Raw genomic sequence first — 13,668 nt, 5'->3', positions numbered from 1 at the left:
ATTTATAGCATGTGCCTTCTCCTTGCCTCTCTTCTTGCATCCACGCTTATTTTCGGGTTGTCCTACTCTTATTTTTATTTTTATTTTATTTTTTCCGAGGGCTAGCTTTTGATTCTTGGTCACCTCGCTGCTCTAGCACCCTCGACCATGACAGCACCACAACACAGTCCGAACAGGAGCGAATCAACGGTGGTTGAGCCTGCGCGACACGATATTGAAAAGCAAGAAACCTTAGATGCTACTAACCCGAGTCCCACTGCCCAAGAGGCCTTCGCCGAAACCGATCTCAGCCGTGGAATCGTGGGATGGGACAGTCAAGACGATCCAGCAAACCCGCAGAATTTTGCAGAGGGCCGCAAATGGGGTCTTCTTCTCCTTATTAGCGGGTTCACTCTTATTTCCCCTCTTGCGTCAAGCATGTTCTCTCCGGCGATCAGCTATATGGCTGCCGATTTCCGTGAGACCAATGAAACCATCCTGTCCTTCACGGTCAGTGTCTTCTTACTAGGATATGCGGTATGTTTAAGGCGAAACTATTCCACACTGTGTTTCTGTAGTTCTGACGCAGTCTTGTTAACGAACAACTGCGTTTATCTAGTTCGGCCCCTGCCTCCTTGCACCACTCAGCGAGATATATGGCCGCCGAATCGTTTTCAGCAGTGCCAACTGGTTCTTCGTGATATGGCAGATTGGGTGTGCGCTGGCCCAAAATACTGCGACCGAGGTCGTATGTCGCTTTTTCGCAGGCGTTGGAGGATCGGGCTGTCTTACTCTTGGTGCTGGGGTAATCGCAGACCTGTTCCCAGTCCACCAGCGCGGTAAAGCCACGGCAATCTGGGCTCTAGGGCCGCTCCTAGGCCCTGTTGTTGGTCCCATCGCTGGTGGATTTGTTGGCGAGGAAATTGGCTGGCGCTGGGCTTTCTGGATTGTGATGATTGCGGGTGGGGTTATGGCCATAGCGATTGAGCTTCTTAACCAGGAGACCTGTGGCCCTGTCATAATCAAGCGCAAAACTGTGCGACTGTCTAAGGAGTTAGGGCGCAGTGATCTCCGCAGCGCATATGAGACCAGCGCTGACAGTGCCTCTGTCGGGACGGCCTTGAAGCACGGCCTTATGCGACCTATTCTGCTCTTCTGCAAGTCGCCTATTGTCTTTCTCCTCTCTACTTACATGGTACGTTTTCATACCCTCTCCCAGTAACTTTCGTCCATGGAAAGCTAACTGCAGGGTGGTTTGTTCTCAGGCCCTCGTCTACGGACTTCTCTACCTATTCTTCACCACGATTTCATCAGTGTTCACCAGCCAATATGGCTTTTCCACAGGGCTGTCAGGACTGGCATACCTAGGCATCGGCATCGGCTTTATCTGCGGGCTGATATTCATGGGCCTAACCAACGACAGAATGCTCGTCAGGTCAACCGCAAAAAACAACGGCGTGTTTGAGCCCGAGATGCGCCTCCCTCTTATGATCATCTTCGCCTGCATCTTGCCTATAACGTTCTTCTGGTACGGCTGGACCGCCGAGAAACACGTGCACTGGATCGTGCCTATTATCGGAATGTTCCCATTCGGAGTCGGCATGATGGGCGTCTATATGCCTATCCAGACTTATATTATTGACTGCTACCCCCGGTATGCAGCATCTGCAAATGCATGCCTTACTGCGACGCGGTCTTTGGTCGGCGCGCTGCTTCCTCTAGCGGGCCCGGCTATGTTTGAAGACTTGGGTCTGGGATGGGGCAATTCTCTACTTGGGTTCGTCGCGCTGGCGTTTGTGCCTATTCCCATTGTCTTCATTAAGTACGGCAAGGCGATCAGAGAAAAGTGGCCTGTCAATCTGGATGGAAAGCAGATTTGAGTCTGGAGCTGGTATCTTCTAGTCTCTCGCTCTATGAAGGGGCTGCAGATAGATAAACATTGGCATATAGAGCGGCGTGGTAATTTGCATATAACGTATCATAGGTTTTATAGATTAATTTAACTGCTAACTATATTCAAACATCACTGGTGTGGAGTGTAAGACTACTGTGATAGATTCGGAGCCGGCCCGACCTGATATGGAAGCCGACGCCGAGGGCTGCATCAGCCCCTGCGAGATAAGACGTGGTCACCGATCGAAGGATCAGCACTCCAAATCGATCGGTCGGCCATTTCATCGATGTCAATGATGCTTCTTAGAAGGGCTATTGACGGTGCATAATTCAGCGGCACCGAGGGCTATACCTGCAGAAACCAAGCAACCTTGAACAACCCGGACAGCATGGACCTCTTTAGTATCAATTGGAATATAAGATGAATCTGCAGAGCTATCGCAATGCCACATTCAATATATTGACTGCCTCTCTAACCAAGCTGTTCCATCTAATTCGGTGTGGAGTAAGCTCAATGTGGGGAACGCAGAACAGGCAGGCGACGCCGACAGCCCATATCAGCCATCAAAAGGGCCAACTCAGGACTCGAAAGCCGCTGAACAGCAGGAAGCACACAGTCCCAACTATTCCCTCCCTCATACATCTCAATAATGGCCAACCGCGGCAAAAGCTATGACTCCAAGGTGTATTCCATCGAGGATCTCGAGCGCGTCGGGTCCGAGAGGATGCACAAGGCGTACAGAGGTAGATAGCTTCCCTTCTCTAAGGATAGTCTTAAAAAAGCTAACAAAAGCAGAGTACTACAATGAAGGCGCAATGGATCTCATCACGTATACCTCTCCCGTCTCAAGTCTATTCCATTCCATTCATCGCTAAGGCAATGCCGTGCTCAGACTGCGAGAAAACAAATCCGCATACGACAGATACCTAATACGCCCCCGTGTGCTTCGCAACGTCTCAACTCTCGATACATCGACGACAATTCTCGGAACGAAAGTCAAGTTCCCGTTTGGACTGTCCCCGACCGCCATGCAAGCTCTAGCACACCGGGAGGGAGAAGTAGCCACGTCCAAGGCAGCGGCTACGAATGGGATTCTGATGGGCTTGTCGAACTATTCAACGATCGCGTTGGAGAATGTCATTGCACAGGGGAAGGGGAATCCGTATGCGATGCAGATGAGTTTGCTTAAGAATAAGGATGCTATGGTGCGGATGATTAAGAGGGCGGAGGGTGAGCTACCTTATTCATCAATTCCGAGGGATACGACGCAGTATAGAAAAGACAGAAACGAAAGAGCTAACTGTGAGCAGCTGCTGGATTCAAGGCCCTCTTCGTTACGCTGGATGCGCCCTACCTCGGCCGGCGACTGAACGAGTATAGGAACAGTTTCGGTGTGCCCAAGGGCATGGAGTACCCTAACTTGTTTCCCGGGGTGGACGTTAGTAACCTCGAAGACGGCGAGGAATCAATGGCTTATGGTACACTCATTATCAAGAGTAAAATTGACAGTTTAGATGCTAATGCTAATCGCAGACACTGCGATGGAATGGCCCCAGCTCCTCCCCTTCTTCCGCGAACACACCAAGATGCAAATATGGGGAAAAGGCAGTACGTCGATTGAAGCACTATTCACTCACTGACACCGATACAAATACTAAGATTTAAAATGCTCTAGTCTACACTGCCGCCGATGCCGAACTCGCCATCGAACACGGCCTCGACGGCATCATCATTTCCAACCACGGTGGTCGCCAACTCGACTCGGTCCCCTCATCACTCGACGTCCTTCGCGAAGTCGTACCCGTGGCGAAGGGCAAGATAACCATTGCTGTTGACGGCGGGATCCGACGCGGTACAGACATATTCAAGGCTCTCGCCCTGGGTGCCGATTTTTGTCTTGCTGGAAGGCCTGCTATCTGGGGGTTAGCGGTGAGTTTATAAATCTATTCTATATTAACAATAGCTAACAGTATTGTAACCCAGTATAATGGACAAGCCGGGGTGGATCTTGCCATCAACCTTCTCTATGACGAGTTCAAGACTTGCATGGCGCTTTCTGGGTATGTCCGCTAACTTTGCGTTCTTTCTATTGGGATTACGGTGTTAACTATGGAGTTCCAACAGGTGTAAGGATATCTCTGAGATTAGCCGCGAGCATATCTCTCTTCTGCAACAGGATGGGCGGTTGTTGAAGCTGTAGTTGTCTCTATGACTAGTTAAACCAAGCAATACAACTGCTAAGCAAGGTCTTGACTGGGAAGCTTTTTTTGTAGTGGAATAGTAGCACTGGGTGTTAACCTGCGAAGTTCTTAGATTATACTCTGCTTGTTGAGCTACACCGGTTGTGATGCCAGATTACCGGTAAAATCTGCTATACTTAAAGATATCAAGTGATTCGTGATAATGTAACTAATTAGTCCCTTTAATATAGACTCGAAGACCATGTAAATGTAGAGCCATCACATAGTAATCATGGCCAAGGAGGGTTTAAGGAACGGGAATAATTAATGGTTCTTCGAGTGCCGAAAATCTGTTGTTATGAAATCTCTAAGGGGTTTCGCATAATCCGTTGTCCGTGTCGAAATATGTTATACCATCAACGGATCCAACTCCGGCCAGCTATTAATCGGGTACGGAGATAGAGGGTCCAGCGAGAAGTACCACTCAAGATCCAGATTTCCCTAGAATTGAGTTAGAGGCGACGACATAAGCAGTATAATATATATCACTTACAGGATTAATATCTTGGTTATTGCCTGGTGGTACTGGCTGCATGCCCTGCTGTACTAATGTCCCGTCATGGTCCAGTGCCATAGTATCTTGGTTCTATTCAGGTGTATCAGCAATTAATCGCGAGGATAGTCGTAGTTGGTTAAGGAGGACTTACGAGATTAACGTCTCCCTGGTCAGCCCCTGAATGTACCAACGGCTTATCTGCCAGTAATAATTCTCGACAGCGACGAGACGCCGCTGGGCAAGCATCATCTATGGTCAATACAGACCCATCGGATTGCCCATCCAAGCTATGGGACGGCTCGGCGGCGAGTATCTGACTCTTTATTGAAGTAAATAGCATAGTCAAGATATTAAACACCTTAGTAGCCCTTTTCTCGTTATATACCTTAAGCTCGAAATACTTAATTGCCCTCTCCACACTCTCAAAAAGGGCCATGCGCTGGTAATGTGCACTTTGGTCTATATAGACCGATATAGTGCCCGGGAACGGGTCTATGACTTTATCTTTAGCTTGCAGCCGAAGCTCATAGCAGACAGTTATGGCAGCGTGGAAGATATCGTCCCGGAACATTCCTCCCTTGAGTTGTAAGATGTGCGGACAGGCGGTGTCGCTGTTGACGAGCTGGTCATTTGGGTTGCTCCTTGGGGTATACTCTAGTTGAGCAAGTAACGCGAGACTAATCTGCACACAGGCTCTGCGTGAAAACACGAAAGGCTCGTCTCGGGTTTCTGCGGGCCTGAGGAAAAATGGCCTATGCAAGGCCAGTAGGCAGCGATAGTTGAGGAAGAGAAAGAATGATCGCTGGAATTCGGGACAGCTGCCATCGGGTCCAGCAGGGGGTCCGTCAGTACTGATGCTGCGAAGCTCAGGTGGTGCATCTGCAAGCCCCTTTGAGAGGCTCTCGCTCATGCTCATCACTTCCTCGTAGGGTACAGTTAATCGCACCCGGTTTATGGCTCGGGAAACCTCCATTCGGGCCTGTAATGTTTGAGAGAGTGCAATAAGAAAAGTCATCCTTGTCGCAGTAGTAGACGGCTTGGGCGAGGGCAGGTGTGCAGAGTTAATGGTGAGATCCTCATCTTCAATATTGGATGGGGGAGGACAGTCAAACTCATCCCAGGATATCGCAAGCGGTGCCCCATTATACAGGGATGCCTGAAGCTCCAACTCTACTATCGTAAGCCAGAGCCGTTTCCGCATTTCGGCCCAGTATGGAGAAAGATGGGAGAAGTTGGATGGATCTCGATGGAAGCCCATCAAGATGGCTTCTCTAATCAGGGAGCCTGCGGCAAGGCTTGCTAGGTCTCCCTCCCAGGCTGTCCCTTGTTTTGCAAGAACTAACAGGCATTTTATTTGGATTAAGTCGAGGTTGAGTTGAGTATGGCCTGCCATTGCCCCTAACCAAGTTGTCACTGCTTCAATCCACTCGTGGCACATCTGCATAAATGATTGCTCATTGAGTCCAACCGACGCCAGTTTTCCTCTAGTGGCAAAGCACGCAGAACATGCCATCACCACGAGAAGCTTTGCAAGGAAAATATCACTTGAGCATGGCCTATCAGGCTTGGTTTCCATGTGATTCCAAAACGTATTCCATTCATCGAGGAAGGACGGAACATGCAATATTCGAAGGGTATACTCAAAGGTTGAGAAGTACAGCTGCATTAGATATTCCGCAAAACTACGGTCCGGTAATAGTTCTTTCATTCTCGAGGAGTGCTGGTTTTGATGATCGCATTGCTGTAGTCTGTCAGGGCCCTTCATATCGTGCTTCAGCCGCTTGAGGGACAAGTATTCGGCGAAGTCTGTGTTTGTTGGATTTTGTTTATCTTGATAGTAGGCATGCAAGTGGGAGTTGAGGTCAGGGAACTGTAATTGGCCGTGTTAATTAAAGAAGTTAAGTGGACAGGGTTATCTTCTCACCATCCCCAGAGTCGTGGCCCAGTGACTTCGTCCGAAGAACCTGGTTCTCTTCTGCTTTCCCCTAAATGAGAGAGGGGCAACAAATTGGACAAAACTGTCGGTGGATATAGAGTGTTCTGGGTGCTTGGCCTTGTTCGGACATGTCTGAGTTGTCGAAAACACCGACTCATGACTGGTGCCGTGGTCCGGGCCATGACCTGACAACTCCCCGCCCAGCATTGACGATGCAGAAACGGGGCGTGTGTTACTGGGGCACGGTGTGGAATCAGTATTAGGCGCATCCTCCGCTAAGCGAGACCTAACAGAGCGGGCGGGCGAGGATTCGGGTACAGAAGGAGTTCTTGGAGCCGGAGGATAGGTACAGGTATTTCCGATATTCAGCCGCACGCACTGAGTACAAGGCGTCAAACGATCACATTTGACTTTGCGTTTGCGACACGATGTGCAGGAAAGGACAGCCCTATGTTTCCGAGAGGCGCCATGCTTCTGGGGGTTCACTTTCATGATGCTCCGCTTCGCCGCGCTTAGCGGTTGCGGCTGTGACCCACCCATTTGGATTAGTAGCAACTCCGCGGTAGTCAAAGATATGAAGGTTAAGTGCAGTAGGGGGAAGTATGGTTGTCGGAGGAAGGTGTCTAGACCGAGAGTGGTGGGAACGACCGATGACGACGGAGAAAAATCAGTCTGGAAAAAGAACTTTTATCTCCGGGCCGAGTCTAACCCAATCTGGTAATAGTTCAGCCGGCACAGCCTGCCTAAGACCGAAATCCGAAATTCATAACGCCATCCTCCGTATAATATAGTGAATTATTGAATATTTGGAATTTATCGCACGAGAACAAGGGGAACCTGTTTTTACTTGACATTATATTCGCTATCTTGGTGCTTAAAGCTCAGCCAGAAGGTGCTGATGGGCAAGGGCTCCTTCAAACTGCGTCACAAGCACCCACAAGCTCTAATATGTTACCGGATATCCGAGAATGATGTCGTAGCGGTACTGCTGCATGGAAAGGATTGTCGGAGATAGCTGGAAGCATTACTGGCGATTGGGGTTTACAGATGGTGCCATATCGCGCAATTATCACACTTGCGCGGGATGGTTCCAAGTCAACGACGATGTCTCCAACTGTATAAAAGAGGATGTCTGTGCCGTGGGGATTGGTTTGCACTGCCTGATATCCTGTATTATCGTAACAACTGCACCGATGGCCGACTTCCAGGCGCGTAACCACATTTCGCCAGACTCTGGGTTCCCCATTACTCTTCACCCAAACTATAACCCCAGGATCAAGGACCATGTCCCACCGGAGTCTGCGCGTGAACCACTGACCCCGCCCCCCGATCGAGCCCTCTTCGCCGATCCAGACAAGAAGAGTCTTTTCTCGGTTGCTAACCGCGTTGACCTGACCGAGTCCATTGGCACCGTCCTGGAAAATGTCCAGCTTTCGCAGTTGACGGACCAGCAGCTCGACGAATTGGCCCTTTTGGTCAGCGAGAGAGGGGTCGTCTTTTTCAGGAAGCAGGACCTGACAACTGAGAAGCAGGTGGAGTTATTCCAGCATTATGGTATGCCAGGCGGAGAATGGCTGCGTTGCTATTGCTGATGTATATCCCAGGTATCTTAGACAGACACCCAGCGCAGAAGGTAAACAGGTCGGCCAGAATCTTCTTTTAACTGTGCTAACAGATTGCAGGATCAAAAGGTTCTCAATTAAACCACTCCTCATAGTACTTCTGACCATGTCTGACTTGCCAACACGCAGTTTGTGATTATCAAAGGGAGCCGAGAGGACCACCGCGAGCTCCTAAAGTACACCCCCTGGGTAAGCCATTCTCACTAGCATAAATAATTAGGGCTAAACGATCTCAGCCTCAGGCAGATTTCCATGCAGACACTTCATTTGAGATCAATCGTAAGTATTCGTCATGGAGGAAGGGAAACAAAAAAAGAAAACCTCTAACGTAGCTAGCCCCATCATACTCTCTCTTGAGAATGGAAGAGCACCCTCCAGTTGGCGGAGACACTGCCTGGGTATACATTACCACCCCCGTTGGATGATAGCGTGCTTCTGACCAGCAAATATAGGTCTCGCAATATGGCCTCTATGATGTCCTAAGCGGAGCAATGAAGAAGTTCGCCGAAGGCCTTCACGCTGTCCATACGTCCCGGTTGCAATGTTTGTGTCATCAAAGATACTTGAAAGTAAGATCTAACATGGATATTAGATGACACTATCCTCGATTACTGGCAAGCGAAAACAAATCGAGCACCCATCGACACCCACCACCCTGCGGTGCGAACCCACCCCGTAACCGGGCTGAAGGCACTCAATGTCAATCCAGGCTTTGTTACGGGATTCGCTGAGCTTAAAAAACCCGAGTCCGATAAGATACTTGATTTCTTTGCATATCATATCCACTCGGGTGACGACCATGCTGTTCGCTGGAAGTGGGATGTTGGTAGCGTGGCCATGTGGGATAACCGGTCAGTCAATATGCATCGTTATCACGACAGTATGTATAATTATTGTACTGACTTGCGTCCTGTAGTTGCACACTCCATCGCGTTATCCCAGGTTCATTCGAGGGACCTCGCCGGGGAATTCGAACAACTGTTTTCGGCGAGAAACGTAAGTGCTCGACATCTGAATCGTTTGTAATAGTACTGATAACCATCATAGCATATTTTGACGCGAATAGCAAGGGCCGGCAGGAATAACCCTAGCAATGACTGTCGCAGGCGAAACAACCTTTATTAGGGTGGTACAGTAAACATGTTTCACAATATAAACATTATTACCATGTTGGACCGTACGTTCTACCGTAAGGAGGCAATAAAGCAGTGGGTCCTAGAACCCTATGCAAATATAAAAATATAAGAGGCGCCGCCCGGACTTAATAGCTTCCTATTTCGGAAATGGAAATGTCCGACATCGCCGACATATAAAGTCCATTAAAACGCTTGCCAGGTAAGTTGTTGTCTTTTTTTGACACCCAGGAACTGGCTATTGTGACGATACTTATACAAAAATGGAGTTGAGGATATCACGGATTCAGCGCCTCAGTGCTGTGATAGGGATCTCCATGTCCTTCTTCCTTGCCGAGATAGCTGGTATGTACTCGCCTGAGTTGAAAAATCAGGGATAATGCTAATAGTTCTTTTACAGTTGGCTTCTATACTGGCTCGCTTGCTCTTGTCGCGGATGCATTTCACTATGTTTGTTGCCAGCCGCTTTGAATATAACTATATCACCAACTAACCTATATATAGCTCAGTGATATCATTGGATTCATGGTTGCACTTGTCGCTGCTGTGGTAAGTGCCCAAACGTTTAGGATAAGTATCTTGAATACTAATATCTATCAGGTTGAGGAAAGACACTCCCCGCCGCAGTCTCTCACATTCGGGTGGCAACGATCGCAACTGGTAGGCGCATTCTTCAATGGGGTCTTGCTATTTGGACTCGGGATTAGTATCTTCTTACAGTCCCTTGAGCGGTTTATCACGTTGGAGAGTAAGTCAGCCCTGTCCCCATATCTTTGACAACCCCGTTACTGATTACCTGTACGGTGCAGTCGTGGATGATCCAAAACTGGTCATGATTGTTGGATGCGTGGGCTTTGGTCTCAACATTATCAGTGTTCTATTCTTACACGGTAAGCATCTTTGATACCTTTATGTGAAGTTATTAACTCGGTTGCTCTAGAACACGACCACGGAGATGGCCATGGTCATGGCCATGACCATGGACATTCGATCGCAGAACAAGAGACTGGCAACGAAATCAACCCCGATTCCGGTTTCCCAGTCGATGAGACGGTATGTCTTGCCACATGATCACTCTGACTACAGTTACTTACCGCAGCAGCACATCTACCATAAGCACTCTCTAAATGCCAAACCCAATTCGAAGAGTGACTTCGATCTCGCCTTAATGGGCGTGTTCATCCATGTTATGGGCGATTGTGCTAACAATCTCGGAGTCATTATCGCCGGTCTCGTTATCTGGCTGGCTGATTACCACGGACGCTACTACGCAGACCCTGCAGTAAGCATGGCCATTGCTGTCATGATATTCTTCTCGTCCCTGCCTTTGAGTAGGTTACTATCAATACTCGAAATTCACTGCCATATAACTAACAGTTTAAGTAAAACGAAGCGGTCTTATCCTCCTTCAGAGCGCTCCTGATGGCGTTGAGCATGAGGATGTGAAGCATGATTTACTTCAGGTATGTAAAGAATATTTAATCATTCTACTTTATTTATATTATACTTATCTAAATGACGGAAATAAAAAGATCCCAGGTATCCGCGCTGTCCATGAGCTCCACATATGGCGCCTGAATCAGAAGAAATCCCTTGCCTCCGCACATATTATCCTCGAGAGTGATAGAGCAGCGGACTTTCCCGCGCTTGCAACGACTGTAAAGGAGTGTTTCCATGCATACGGTATTCATTCTGTGACGCTTCAGCCAGAAACAGCGGTGGTGCAGGAGGGCGCTATCACGGTCAACCCAGGGGGTGGAATGACAAGGGTAGAAGATAGTGAATCTCACGACCAGGGTGATAAATATGCCGGGGAGCAGTGTCATCTTTTGTGTGGGAAGATGTGTGCGGATTTGTCGTGCTGCGAGTAGGCCCACGTCTACTGAGAGGCGGGCTGATAGAGGCGGGCTGATAATTGTCCATTGTTCAAGGTTTTAGAAGGCGCGTGTATAATAAAAGGAATAGCGGGACGAATGTATCTCTTGGGTTTTACTGTTCTATATTGATATGGTTGCCACTATTAAATGCTTAAAAACATCACAACTTCAAACAGGGGTACCGTCGATGTAGGAGGCTAGGATGTTAACATTCTCTTTACTTTTATCATGGATGCTGGGCGTCCTGAATATATGAAATGTGTATTATTTATATGACTTGCCTCATGCGGTAATACACGGCCCTTTAGGCCACGGTGATCCGGTATGTTGCCATGCCATTCTACATTTCGATAAACAAAACCTTCCAGGGCCTAATGTTTCCAGCTGCTTCCTTGCTACCTCTCATATGTACTTTCGCGTTGAAGGGGCCGAGAAAGATGTTAGATGTTTGTTGCCGGCGTATGATCCTACGAGTAGGCAGAGCTGCTGTTATATAGGGTTAAAAAGGGTATATCTTACCTTCGGTTGTATTTTATTTTCAGCATCGTTGCTTGACTTAGTTTCGCTTCTTTATGTTATTTGTATCGGACTTGCCTGGCTTCAGAAGCGCTTCGAGGTATCTCATTCATCTACTCATTTTCTGAAACAAAATGAACAAAGACCCGGTTCTGTACGGCAGTACCACGCTTTCAAAGCAGTGGGAGCACAAGAAAGGCACACTGATATAAACCACTACTGGTACCACGCCAGGATATCCATGCCAACCATCTCCCACAAAACACCACCCACACAACCCACCACGCCAAAACCACATGAAGCAATTCCTGGCCTCCCTCCGCCACAAAAAGCCCAAGGAGGGCCCTGCCCTTCTCCAGCTCCGCATTGTAATGTCCACTAATGATTACTGGCCTGTGCACTTGATATTCATGCTCTGCACACCAGAGTCAGAGTCACCCACATGGTACCAAGTCGTAGGCAACATCGCACCATCCATCTATCGCCCCGAAATCGAGTCCGAGTTATCATTCAGACATCCTCAGTTTATTCAGCACACAATATGTACTATCCGAGCCGCGGATGAAAAGCAAGTCCGGAAGACTGCGGTGGCCGTTCCACCTCAGCGCTGCCGGGACTACCTCATTGCCCTCCTGGAAGCATTAGAGGACAAGGGGGTGGTTCCTGTTGGGACTGCTGCTACACATTTTCCGCGGGCGCCGCTGGGTTCTTTGTTGGAGGTAGCTGCTAGCCACCAGCAAGGCAGTTATCCTTCTTATGGTCCTATAACTAGTATATAAAGTTTCTGGCTAAACAACCATATATCACTCCTTGCTAGTTTCATTTAAAGATAGGCCGTTTATAAAAGTTAATAACTTAAAGTATTGTCTGTATTGAGAAATTTCAAACTTCCTACATAGTAAATACTATGACCGCTGTTTAGGCAGATCTAACCGTCATCGCTCCACTTAACAGCTGCATTCCCTGTTCTGAATACATCTATGAGCATTGTCAACGTATGCGGTTGTCCATCATCGGTCAACCTTCCAAGAATAAAACAGGTTTCCCGGCCGAGTGATTCGGGACCCTCGGAACCAACTTCCAAGGTGGATGCAATGGTAAGTCTTCCGAGTCATCACTCTTCAATGCTACGCCGTTATTCCAAGGAACCAAGTAAATATGTAATTCGTGATTCATTCAGAAAGCTATGTAGGGGGGTATGAACGCAAATCTTCTCTCATAGTGAATAAAATCAAACGGGAGTCCGAACAGTCGATCGATCGCAGATCACACCAATTTGCAGCGGAACTCATGCAAGTGAACCAAAAATATATGAGCTTGAGAATGGTGATTCTCCAGAGAATCAATAGAATCAAAATATAGCAATGCAATAAAAGACAATTGCCGCTGCGCCGTAACTGAGTCAATCATTCAATGCAATTGCAGTCTAAAGCCTCCTCTCGCCAGCGATAAGCTCCGAACTATTCTATCAATCAGTGCCATGTCTTTTAATACTAAAGCAGAAGAAGCTGGCTAGACTTACATCGTCCCCTGTAGAACGTCAATCTTCCGCTTTTGGTCAGCGGCCTGGCGGCGCAGCATGGTGACTTCGGACGCTGATGAGGCAGCTGTGCTCCGTGAGATCACCTCCTCGTATGACGTCGCCCGCTCTTGGAATGGGAATGATCCCTTTCTGCATTTGGGTTAGTTGTGTGTTTTCAGGTGGTTCGGGAGAAGAGCAAGTGTAGCGAGGCGAGGTATGATGACGTCATGCATGGACTACACGTGGGGGCGTTGAGGGAGAAAGACGTACTCTGCGAGATAACCTCGTGGAGTTTGTGACCGAAACTCAGTTGCGAGCCGGGCTGGGATCGAGAGAGAAAAGGGCCTGGCTTGGCTAGAAGCTGTGGCTTGCTGGAGGGCAGGGCGCGATGCTTTGAGGAGTGGCATGATGATCGGCGGGTAGGCGATGTATATGCTGTTGAGATGCTTTCTT

At 48.4% G+C, this 13,668-nt stretch overlaps 6 protein-coding genes across 6 annotated transcripts; 4 read left to right on the top strand and 2 right to left on the bottom strand.

Moving 5' to 3' along the window:
• Positions 1–147: 147 nt before the first annotated feature.
• APUU_61190A (MFS transporter) lies at positions 148–1,859 on the top strand (the record flags this gene model as incomplete). Its single annotated transcript, XM_041694504.1, has 3 exons — positions 148–516; positions 599–1,174; positions 1,245–1,859. 3 exons carry the CDS (start codon positions 148–150, stop codon positions 1,857–1,859), a joined length of 1,560 nt encoding a protein of 519 aa, XP_041560328.1.
• Positions 1,860–2,522: 663 nt separating this feature from the next.
• APUU_61189A (alpha-hydroxy acid oxidase) lies at positions 2,523–4,073 on the top strand (the record flags this gene model as incomplete). Its single annotated transcript, XM_041694503.1, has 8 exons — positions 2,523–2,616; positions 2,669–2,702; positions 2,766–3,103; positions 3,184–3,351; positions 3,407–3,481; positions 3,549–3,802; positions 3,857–3,933; positions 3,998–4,073. The coding sequence occupies 8 exons, from the start codon at positions 2,523–2,525 to the stop codon at positions 4,071–4,073; spliced, it is 1,116 nt and encodes a 371-aa protein (XP_041560327.1).
• Positions 4,074–4,461: 388 nt separating this feature from the next.
• APUU_61188S (uncharacterized protein) lies at positions 4,462–7,085 on the bottom strand (the record flags this gene model as incomplete). Its single annotated transcript, XM_041694502.1, has 4 exons — positions 4,462–4,554; positions 4,607–4,699; positions 4,761–6,479; positions 6,534–7,085. The coding sequence occupies 4 exons, from the start codon at positions 7,083–7,085 to the stop codon at positions 4,462–4,464; spliced, it is 2,457 nt and encodes an 818-aa protein (XP_041560326.1).
• Positions 7,086–7,738: 653 nt separating this feature from the next.
• APUU_61187A (TauD/TfdA dioxygenase family protein) lies at positions 7,739–9,252 on the top strand (the record flags this gene model as incomplete). Its single annotated transcript, XM_041694500.1, has 10 exons — positions 7,739–8,099; positions 8,150–8,178; positions 8,228–8,236; positions 8,297–8,356; positions 8,404–8,446; positions 8,504–8,565; positions 8,620–8,710; positions 8,760–9,018; positions 9,084–9,163; positions 9,215–9,252. 10 exons carry the CDS (start codon positions 7,739–7,741, stop codon positions 9,250–9,252), a joined length of 1,032 nt encoding a protein of 343 aa, XP_041560325.1.
• Positions 9,253–9,563: 311 nt separating this feature from the next.
• Positions 9,564–11,171, top strand: APUU_61186A (cation diffusion facilitator family transporter; the record flags this gene model as incomplete). The annotated part of the gene is made up of 9 exons (XM_041694499.1): positions 9,564–9,645; positions 9,701–9,750; positions 9,805–9,849; positions 9,901–10,048; positions 10,110–10,190; positions 10,241–10,353; positions 10,403–10,631; positions 10,684–10,763; positions 10,833–11,171. The coding sequence occupies 9 exons, from the start codon at positions 9,564–9,566 to the stop codon at positions 11,169–11,171; spliced, it is 1,167 nt and encodes a 388-aa protein (XP_041560324.1).
• A 1,948-nt stretch (positions 11,172–13,119) lies between these two features.
• APUU_61185S (uncharacterized protein) lies at positions 13,120–13,622 on the bottom strand (the record flags this gene model as incomplete). Its single annotated transcript, XM_041694498.1, has 3 exons — positions 13,120–13,153; positions 13,216–13,365; positions 13,486–13,622. 3 exons carry the CDS (start codon positions 13,620–13,622, stop codon positions 13,120–13,122), a joined length of 321 nt encoding a protein of 106 aa, XP_041560323.1.
• Between the last annotated feature and the right edge of the window lie 46 nt (positions 13,623–13,668).

The sequence above is a fragment of the Aspergillus puulaauensis genome, chromosome 6, assembly GCF_016861865.1.
Source record: "Aspergillus puulaauensis MK2 DNA, chromosome 6, nearly complete sequence".
NCBI lineage: Eukaryota > Fungi > Ascomycota > Eurotiomycetes > Eurotiales > Aspergillaceae > Aspergillus > Aspergillus puulaauensis.
This window is presented reverse-complemented; position numbering and strand designations above follow the sequence as displayed.